The sequence below is a fragment of the Aotus nancymaae genome, unplaced genomic scaffold (genome assembly GCF_030222135.1).
Source record: "Aotus nancymaae isolate 86718 unplaced genomic scaffold, 86718_ANA_hifiasm-v0.15.2.pri h1tg000057l, whole genome shotgun sequence".
Classification (NCBI taxonomy): Eukaryota; Metazoa; Chordata; class Mammalia; order Primates; family Aotidae; genus Aotus; species Aotus nancymaae.
In genome coordinates, this window is record NW_026988471.1 from 68268710 (window position 1) to 68278727 (window position 10018).

General features: G+C 43.0%; 1 protein-coding gene across 2 annotated transcripts in view; it reads right to left on the reverse strand.

Moving 5' to 3' along the window:
• Positions 1-8488, reverse strand: part of GFPT1 (glutamine--fructose-6-phosphate transaminase 1) — a 67958-nt gene extending 59470 nt beyond the window's left edge. For both annotated transcript variants that reach the window (XM_012433959.2, XM_012433958.3), the window contains exon 1: positions 8318-8488. In XM_012433959.2, coding sequence (XP_012289382.1) covers positions 8318-8324 — 7 coding nt within the window. In that variant the 5' untranslated portion in view covers positions 8325-8488. The remainder of the gene's footprint in view (positions 1-8317) is intronic.
• Between the last annotated feature and the right edge of the window lie 1530 nt (positions 8489-10018).

Genomic DNA, 10018 nt, shown 5'->3' on the forward strand with positions numbered 1-10018 from the left:
GGATGCATTTATGTCTTTATGAATAGGAAATTTTATTTTTATATATTTTATCATTTGACAGCTTCAATATTTTGGGACCCTAGACACTGTAACTTATGAATGACAAGTGTTCAAATTCATTCTCTAAGCTTAAAACTTCTGAATCAAAATCCACTTTCAATGTCACTTAAACTTTAAATTTGTTTTCTTTTTCTTATAATGTAAGTCATAAATTAATTTATCATCATCATTAAAGATTCAAACTAGGTCAGGAGCAGTGGCTCACACCTGTAATCCCAGCACTTTGGGAGGTGAGGCAGGAGGATTGCTTGAGCTCAGGAGTTCAAACCTGGGCAACACAGCAAGACTCTGTCTCTATTAAAATTTAAAATGAGTAAATAAATAAATACTGAAACTATACAGATGCTATAGAATTAATTGTGAAAATTCTCCTTTCTGTTTCCACACAGGTTCCAACCGCTTTCTCAGAGATAACCACTGTTAATCCGATACACACAGTCCCAGTCCTTCAGCTACAAATTTTTCTACAGGCCAAACACAGTGGTTGATGCCTGTAATCCCAGCACTTTCTCGGAGGCAAAGGCGGGAGGCTCACTTAAGTGCAGGAGTCTGAGATCTGCCTGGGCAATAGAGCAAAACCCTGTCTCTACAAAAAGTAAAAAATTAGGCATGGTGGTGCATGCCTGTAGTCCCAGCTACTTGGGAGGCTGAGGTGGGAGAATCACTTGAGCCCAGGGGTTCAAGGTTGCAGTGAACTAGTCAATACTATAACTATAGAATCACATTCTGCATGTAAGATTTCTTTAAAATTAAGTATTATTTGAGATACATTTTCTTTTTTTTTTTTATTTTCGAAACAGGGGCTCTGCTCTGTCACCCAGTCTAGAGTACAGTAGTATAATCCCAGCTCACAGAAACCACCACCTCCTGGGCTCAAGTGATCCTCCCACCTCAGCATCCCAAATAGCTGGGACTTTGTGCCTGGCTCATTTATTTTTCTTTTCTTTTCTTTTTTTTTTAATTTTTGAGATGGAGTTTCACTCTTGTCGCCCAGGCTGGAGTGCAGTGGTGCAATCTTAGCTCACGGCAACCTCCGCCTCCCAGGTTCAAGTGATTCTCCTGCCTCAGCCTCCCAAGTAGCTGGGATTACAAGTGTGACCCACTGCACCTGGCCATTTTTTAAATTTTTGTAGAGATGAGGTCTCACCATATTGCCCAGGGTGATCTCGAACTCCTGGACTGAAGCAATCCTCCTGTTTTGGCCTCCCAAAGTGCTAGGATTACAGGCATGAGCCACCGTACCCAGTCAAGATACATTTTCTACAATCCTAAAAGCATACATACAGGCCAAGCATGGTGTCTCCTGCCCATAATCCCAGCACTTTGGGAGAATGAGGCGGGCAGATCACGAGGTCAAGAGATTGAGACTAAGTTGGCCAACATGATGAAACTCTGTCTCTACTAAAAATACAAAAATTAGCTGGATGTGGTGTTGCACGCCTGTAGTTCTCAGGAGGCTGAGGCAGGAGAACTGAACCTGGGAGGCAGAGATTGCAGTGAGCCGAGATCGCGCCACTACACTCCAGCATGGCAACAGAGCGAGACCCCATCTCAAAAAAATAATAATAATAATACAAAAATTAGCCAGGCATGATGGCGCACACCTGTAATCCCAGCTACTCAGGAGGCAGAGATAGGAGAATCATTTGAGGCTGGGGGGCAGGGGGCGGAGGGTATAGTGAGCCAAGATGGCGCGACTGCATTCCAAGCTGGGTGACACAGTGAGACTGTCTCAAAAAAAAAAAAATTTTTTTAATTTAAAATTTAAAAATTAAATAAAAGCACACATACAAAAGTAACATACGGAGTGAAACAAGACTTTCAATTATTTATGTGTTCTTTAATTGCTTTACATCTTTTTTCTATTTACAAAATATTGGTTCACATCTCCCCTACTTTATTGTAATTATTGCCACTAGAAGTGGCTCCATGACACGTCTCTTGCACATTTAACATTCTGGAGCACAAATCACTAGTTTAAGCTCTGCCATCTCTAATTATACACTCCTTCACAGTCTATCTATGTCATTATCTTTCTTGAGAAAAGAAAAATGCATGCACTTCCTGCTCACAACCTTTCAATATTCCCTCTCTCTCTCTTCTCTCTGACCATTCACATCAGACCACAATTTTTCATCATTCTGCCAAGTCAAACCCTCTGTGTCCACTGTGCTTTGACTCCTAAGTCTCTGGGCATCTCTACATTGAACTTTGATAGCCATGCAGAACTCATCTACCCATTTCAGTCCACTTTCAGATGGGCCCTCCCAACTGCTGACCAATTGTATTAATTCATCACTTAACTTTCAAACTTCTCCCAGATATTATTTTAGATTCTAAGCTATATACTACTCTCAAATCCTCATTTTCTCTTCCCAGGTTCCTTTTCATTTTTGGCAGATTCTTACTTTATAGAATTAAAGTCTTTTTTTTTTTTTTTTTTGAGATGGAGCATTGTTCTGTCGCCCAGGCTGATGTGCAGTGGTGTGAGCTCACTGCAACCTCGGCTCACTGCAACCTCCACCTCCTGAGTTCAAGCAATTCTCCCACCTCAGCCTCCCAAGTAGTAGCTAGGATTACAGGTGTGCATTACCACTCCTGGCTAATTTTTGTATTTTGAGTAGAGACAGGGTTTCAACATGTTGGCCAGGCTGGTCTCAAACTCCTGACTTCAGGTGATCTGCCTGCCTCAGCCTCCCAAAGTGTTGGGATTACAGACGTGAGCCACTGTACCCAGCCAGAATTAAAGTCTTCATTTTCTTTTTTTGTTTTTAAAATACAGAGACAAGATCTCACTATGCTGTCCAGGCTGGCCTCAAACTCCAAGATCCTCCCGCCTCAGCATCCCAAAGTGCTGAGTTAACAAGCGTGAGTCACTGCCCCTCATCCATCATCTTTTCAACAGTTTAACAGCATATATATGAATTACTTCCTATTCCTGAAGCTCAAGAGAGATATATTCCACACACTACTCTCTGAAGCTAGCCTCTCCCCTACTTGTAACTTTTTTTTTTTTAAGAGACAGACCTGCACTGTCACCTAGTACCCAGGCTGGAGTGCAGTGTCACAATCATAGCTCACTGCAGCCTGAAACTCCTGAGCTCAATCCTCCCACCTCAGTCTTCTGAGTAGATAGGACTACAGGTGGGCACCACCACACTCAGCTAATTTTTGTATTTTTAGTAGAGATGGGGTTTTGCTATGTTGGCCAGGCTGGTTTTGAACTCCTGACCTCAAGTGATCCACCCGCCTCGGCCTCCCTAAGTGCTGGGATTACAGGTGTGAGCCACTGCCCTCGGCCTTACTTACAACTCTTCTCCAACTTTGTGAATACAGAACGCTTTTGTTAACATCAAAATATTCTGAGGCTCCTTCACAATAATGGGTTAAATATTTACCATTCAGTGATACAGAACAATTTTCATTCAACTTATAGACAAAGTTATAAGCATATGAATAAGCAATGAACACCCTGTAACAACTTCAGGGCTTGTAGGTCAGGAACCACAGTTCTAGAATCCAACTTCTCAACACTCCCAGGGAACTTCAATTCCAAAACACTCCCTCTTCTTTTTGGTATTACTTGCAGCCCTCCTCCTAAACACAAACTGAGACCCTTCTGCCTTGACATACACATTCTCCAATGATTTCTTCATAACCATATCCCATTAACTTCTCTGAAGTATTATATATGAATGACCTTTTTCTACTTTTACACACTCTGTTCCAGTACTACTTTGGAACTCTTTTGCCTTTAACCACTATTCTTTGGTCTACTTCTATTTCCTCCTTCAACCCCTCTGGTAGTAGTTCTCAACCTATTTCTGCCTCCATTCACTGATGGGTACCAAAAGCCATCAATGATTATCTCTCACAGTATGCTAATTCTCTACAAGCTGGCATTATTCCTCAAAGTAAGAGTCCTGCCCCATCACCCAGAACATTCCTGACCTAATGCAGACACCCAAAGCCCAGAGCTCTCCAATCTCTAAATTTCTATTCATTCAGGTTATGATCTACGACATGGCAATGAACAAGGACTGTGTATTTTCATCTGAAGCTGCTGCATGTGCATTAATTTTCTTTCCTCTGATCAGGCAGCAATTCCTTGAAAGCAACTCTTTTACTTTAGTCATCTCTGAAAAGGGCAGAGTGCCAAGTATAAAGCCATCATTTCAAATATCTGCAAGTATCTTCTAACACTTTCTAGGCACTTGAAATATATGGTCAAAAAAATCCCAAACCACAGAAACAAAACGATATTTCACAGGATGCTAAAAAGAAAGGAAATGAAGAAAGGTTTCATAATTAAAGGTTTAAGAAATACCTGGTTAAAGTTAGGTATATATTTAGAACTTTCTAGAACCTTTAATCTTGCTAATTGTTCATCTCCAAGAGCAGAATTTCCCAAACTTGTGTAACAAAACCTTTTCCCCCTTCTAGTGCTCATTACCAGAACCTATTAACTTCCGTTTCCAGGGAACATAATTGAAGAAATGCTTATTAAGCAATTATTTTCTCTCACAACTTCTTCATATCCAGTATGACTTCTAAGGATATGTTAATAGTACTGCTTTTATGACCAATCCTAGTAGCCAATCTCAGCATCCCTCAATTATCCCCAAAGCCATTAGACAGTATAATTACAAAAAACTTTTGCAAAATTTATTTCAGGATACTTTAAAATTACAAGTTCACTTACTGCTTTTAAAAAGGATCTCATTTGCAAAAATTCCATTTATTTTATTTTATTTTATTTATTTGAGGCAGAGTCTCAACTCTTGTCACCCAGGCTGGAGTCCAGTAGCACCATCTCAGCTCACCACCACCTCTGCCTCCCAGGTTCAAGTGATTCTCCTGCCCCAGACTCTCGAGTAGCTTGGATTACATGCGTGTGCCACCACGCCCGGCTAATTTTTTTGTATTTTTAGTAGAGATGGAGCTTCACGATGTTGGTCAGGCTGGTCTCAAACTCCTGACCTCAGGTGATTCATCCGCTTCGGCCTCCCAAAGTGCTGGGATTGCAGGCATGAGCAACCGGACCCAGCCCAAAAATTCCATTTTATATACACCATTGGATCAGAAGGGTATAACCCCACATTTATAACAATAACAAAATCTGTTAAAAGCTAGGGATAGTTTAAGTGACTCAACACTATCTCAGCAAAACCAAAAATAATACAAATAAAAAGGACAAACTATATTCCAACCAAAAAAAAGGAAGATAAATTTGGAAAATAGACACACCTTTCTTCTCTGGGAGATTCGCAATGCTTATTATTAATAAATTAAAGATTCTAGCCAGGCGTGGTGGCTCACACCTGTAATCCCAGCACTTTGGGAGGCCGAGGTGGACAGATCACGAGGTCAGGAGATCGAGACCATCCTGGCCAACATGGTGAAACCCCGTCTCTACTAAAACACAAAAATTAGCCAGGAGAGGTGGCACACACCTGTAGTCCCAGCTACTCGGGAGGCTGAGGCAGGGGAATCGCTTGAACCGGGAGGTGGAGGTTGCAGTGAACCGAGATGGCGCCACTGCACTCCAGCCTGGTGACAGAGCAAGACTCCATCTCAAAAAAAAAAAAAAACATTAAAGATTCCAAGAAGTCCTCTAATCAAAAAACAAAACAAAACATTAGCATGCTATTTAATATGTTGCTTCCCAAATTCACCGGACCATAGACCCTTTTTTCTTAACACTTATTAACATCCCAACACAAGTTGGTAAACATTATATCAGTTTAATCAGTATATCTGATTGAAAAAAGCCTGTCAGAATCGTCAATCCTCATTCTTCTGTTTGAACATTTTACAACATTGAAATAAAATAATCTTTTAGAAAAACTTAACTAGAGCCAGGCACAGTGGCTCACTCCTGTAATCACAGCCCTTTGGGAGGCTGAGGCAGGTAGATTACCTTAGGTCAGGAGATCAGCCTGGCCAACATGGTAAAACACCACCTCTACTAAAAATGCAAAAATTAGCCAGGCGTGGTGGTACACCCCTGTAATCCCAGCTACTCAGGAGGCTGAACCTGGGAGACAGAGGCTGCAGTGAGCCAAGATCGTGCTGCTGCACTGCAGCCTGGGCAACAGAGTGAGATCCCGTCTCAAAAAAGAAAAGAAGGAAGAAGAAAAACTTAATTAGGTAGCAAGTAATCAGAAAGTAAGCTTCCAGATTTTCCCATCTAGTCTAATTTTCACTCCATTTCTCTGCTCAGAAATTTTAGTTCAATGATTAAGATGTGGGTGAAAAATAATGACACTCATCTTCTTTCAGAATTTACATTAGAGAGAAAATAAATTCTGAACCCTATCCCTAGAATCATGCAAAACTGTGGTATGACTTAAAAGCAGGACCTCAGAAATGTCTCAAATACTCACTTTTTACTTCTTCAATACCCATTTCCTCAGCAGTAAAACTGTAGAATGGAGACACAGACTGTGTGAACGCTCCCAACATTTAGTCTCCACGCTAATGGTGTATTTCCCTTATCTGAACCTGATTTCTATATGTGATTTTATTTGTGTATGTATTTATTTTTATTTTTTTTGAGATGGAGTTTCACTCTTTTTTGCCCAGGCTGGACAATCTCAGCTCACTGCAACCTCCGCCTCCTAGGTTCAAGCAATTCTCCTGCCTCAGTCCCGAGTAGCTGGGATTACAGGCACGTGCCACCACACCCAGTTATTTTGAATTTTTAGCAGAGACGGGGCTTTCACCATGTTGGCCAGGCTGGTCTCGAACTCTGTTTTTTTTTCTGGAACATAAGGAAATGACCTGCAACCAGAACACTGAATACTTAATGAGGCACACGCCTAATCAATCAGAAACAGTTAAACAAATGAAGCACACTGGAGATTGACCAGCTGACAAATTCACTACTTCACAGCTCTAAACTAAATGCAAAACCATTCTATTAACTAGACACTGCAAAAGTCTGATTCTGAAGTCAGCTCTACTCTAATAATTTCAGTAAGCTATTTATAGGTGTTTCTGTTTTTATGTGGGTTTTTTTTAATCTACTCTAAATTTAAACCTGCTCCTCATTTTAAAAAGCTGAAATGAGCATAAAGTTAAATACAGGAAATATATACATTAATGAGTACAATCCACCTCCTGTTCAGTTCCTTCGTGCAAAAGGCTGCAAATAAGTCTCCCAGAGAGTTTCAATTCACTTACAATGGTACTTCCCTTAAAAAAAAAAAAAAAAAGTGTTCTCTCTTCCAGGGATAAAGTCGGTTGTAAATTTCAATAAGAAAGATAAGAATACAATTATTTTTACTGGCCATAGCCAAATTAATACCAATTTTAGAGGACATCAGTCATGTCAGACATGATTCTCACAATCTCTATCACTAACACTTAGGTAATAATAAAAACGACTGTCAAAACATAAAATAAAAGAATCTATCTTTAATTTTTTAACTGCTGTAGGAAAGATACTTGTTAAACTTTCCATAGCTAATATTTTTGATGGGTACACATGCAAGGGATAAATGATAAATATTTTTCATAGTTGGTATTACAAAGGGGTATACATCCAAGGGATAAATTATATTTTTCATAGCTGGCATTTTTAATGGGTGCACATACAAATGATAAATGATGTATAACCTATCGCCACAGACATTTCCAGGCCTCTTCCACCAGAGGATCAGGTCTAAGCCCATTAACCAAGTTATTGATTAGCAATGGTTTCTGTTGAGACAAGGGATGGTAGGAATTAAGACCACGTTTAACGCCACTATCGTGGCTCTAGCTAGGGTCTGTTTTCTATTGGGCCTGCCCGAAAACAAGTAAAAGCAGATTATTTTTTGAAAGGTATATCCTAGAAAAATGCAAGATAAGTTCAAGAGACCTAGCCCGATGTTCCACAGGTTGCCTCACTCACCTGGTCGGCCCTTTTGAAGGCACCCCCTTCTACATCTCAATTCCCTCAGCCCTCTCCTCCTTTTTCAATAAAAGCGTTTCTCTCCCTACTCGGTTCCTTCTCCGCGCAAAGGCTCCCGCTGGCCCCCGGCGGAGGGGGTCCGCCTTCCTCCCAGGTGCCCTTCTCCCGGCCGCCACCCCATCTCCTGCCCGCGGATGCCGGCCCCTGCCCCACGCAGCCACCACGGGACGCCCCCTGCCCATCACCCAGACTTCGCACCCTCCACACTCCCGCTTCCGCCCGTAGCCTCGGGCCTCAGCGGCGCCCACACAGCACCCCAGCGCCGCCCGGCAACACGCCCCCCGCCCCCAGCCCCCTCACCACACATGATGCCGGAGACACGTTCCGCAAGGCCAGGGACTAGCGGCTGGCGGGATCGGGGGCTGCACACACGAGCTTCGGTGGACAATCCGCGGGCTCGGAGGCCGGGGTGATACCGACACGACTCCCTCTGGGATGCGACGACCAAGGCAACGCCAGCCTTCACCGCCTCTCGGGATCCGCCAGCAACCGCCGCCAGGCCCCGCCCCACGGCGCGTATCGCGCCGCCGCCGGTAGGCCCCATTGGACCGCTCACGCGCCGCTCACGCGCAGGTCCCGCCTTCCAGCGCTGCCCCGCCCCCCGAGTCCACGCAGGCGCTGGACTGCTGGCGGCGGAGACGTGGCAGCGGCTCGTGGCCGCGTCCGCCTAGAGTTCCTGGAGACGCCCTCCCGAAGGAGCCGAGAGGGAGGGAAAAACTCAGCGCCTGGCAGGGAATGACGGAAAGAGAAGGATGGAATTGTTAGCAAAGCAATAGCTCCGGGTGCGCGCCCAATGCAGCCCCAGGCCCCACGCGCCAGCACTCCACGAAGTGGGGAAAGAGGAGGAAGAAAGCAGGAAGTCTGAAAAGGGAATCCTGGGGGACATAGGGCTGAAAAAAAAAAAAAAAAGAATGGGGGAGGTGGGGGAAGAAAGATACCACAATTCTTTACTTCGAAGCTCCAAAGGTCAGCCTTTCTGGTAATAAGCAATTCAGTTCCCTGTGTGATATGCTTGGCCTCTAAAAGCCCTCCGCTTCCATTGCCTCCATAACAACCAGTTTATTGTGGAGGATTAGAGGAGCAATGTAAGGCTCAACTATCCGACTGTGAGCCTGGACGTAAGAAACTGTTGGCCCACCTCCTCCCATGGCCCACCTGAGAGGGCTAGGAATTCCCTAGCTTTAACAGCCGCGCGTTTGACTCAAGAAAGATTAATTCTGTGAGTTAATGCACCATGCCTGACAAGAGAAACTTGATTAAAGAGGGATGATGCTTCTGAGAATTTATTCCTGGGCATTTGCTTTAAACAGCCTTAAATGGTCTCTTTAGTCAAATGTAGAGTTATCAGAACTCTATAATGGCTCTAGAGTAGAATAGTATTAGAAACTTACATGGCACACAGAATTCCTGAAGTGTTCACTGCTGTTCATGTGTCTGGTCTTAGGCGTCCTTCCAGCCCTATACACTCCCAACAGGCTCAACAGGTAGTTCCTCAACTGGGCCAAGATTCTCAAATCTTTTAAAAGCACACTTTGATTACTCTGCGTAGAATACCCACCCTGTCTCTTTACATGCTACCTCTTCAGGAAAGCCTTTTTTATCTCCCCCAGACAGACCTGGAGACCTCTCACTCTTTGAGCTACTCACTGTAAAGAAATACGCTTTGATATTTTATGATTTTCTTTGTATATTTCCCCACTGAGCTGTTTCTTGACGCTAGAACTAGATTTTACATACCCAACACTTAATATAGACCATAGTATAAGAGAACAAATTTATTTCGGAATGAATGAGAAAAGTTATTTTCTTAGCGGATTAACCTTCTATGGCTGGTTAAGTCAGCATAAGGCTTTCAATTTTTCTTACGAGGAAAAGTGCCTTTTTTTCACTTCCCTTAGAGAGGCTGAAAAATGTCACATTTAATTAAGCAAAGTATTTCTCACCTAAAAGCCCTTTGATACTTCAAGCCCTTAAACAGGTCCCTAGATCACCCAGAGCAAA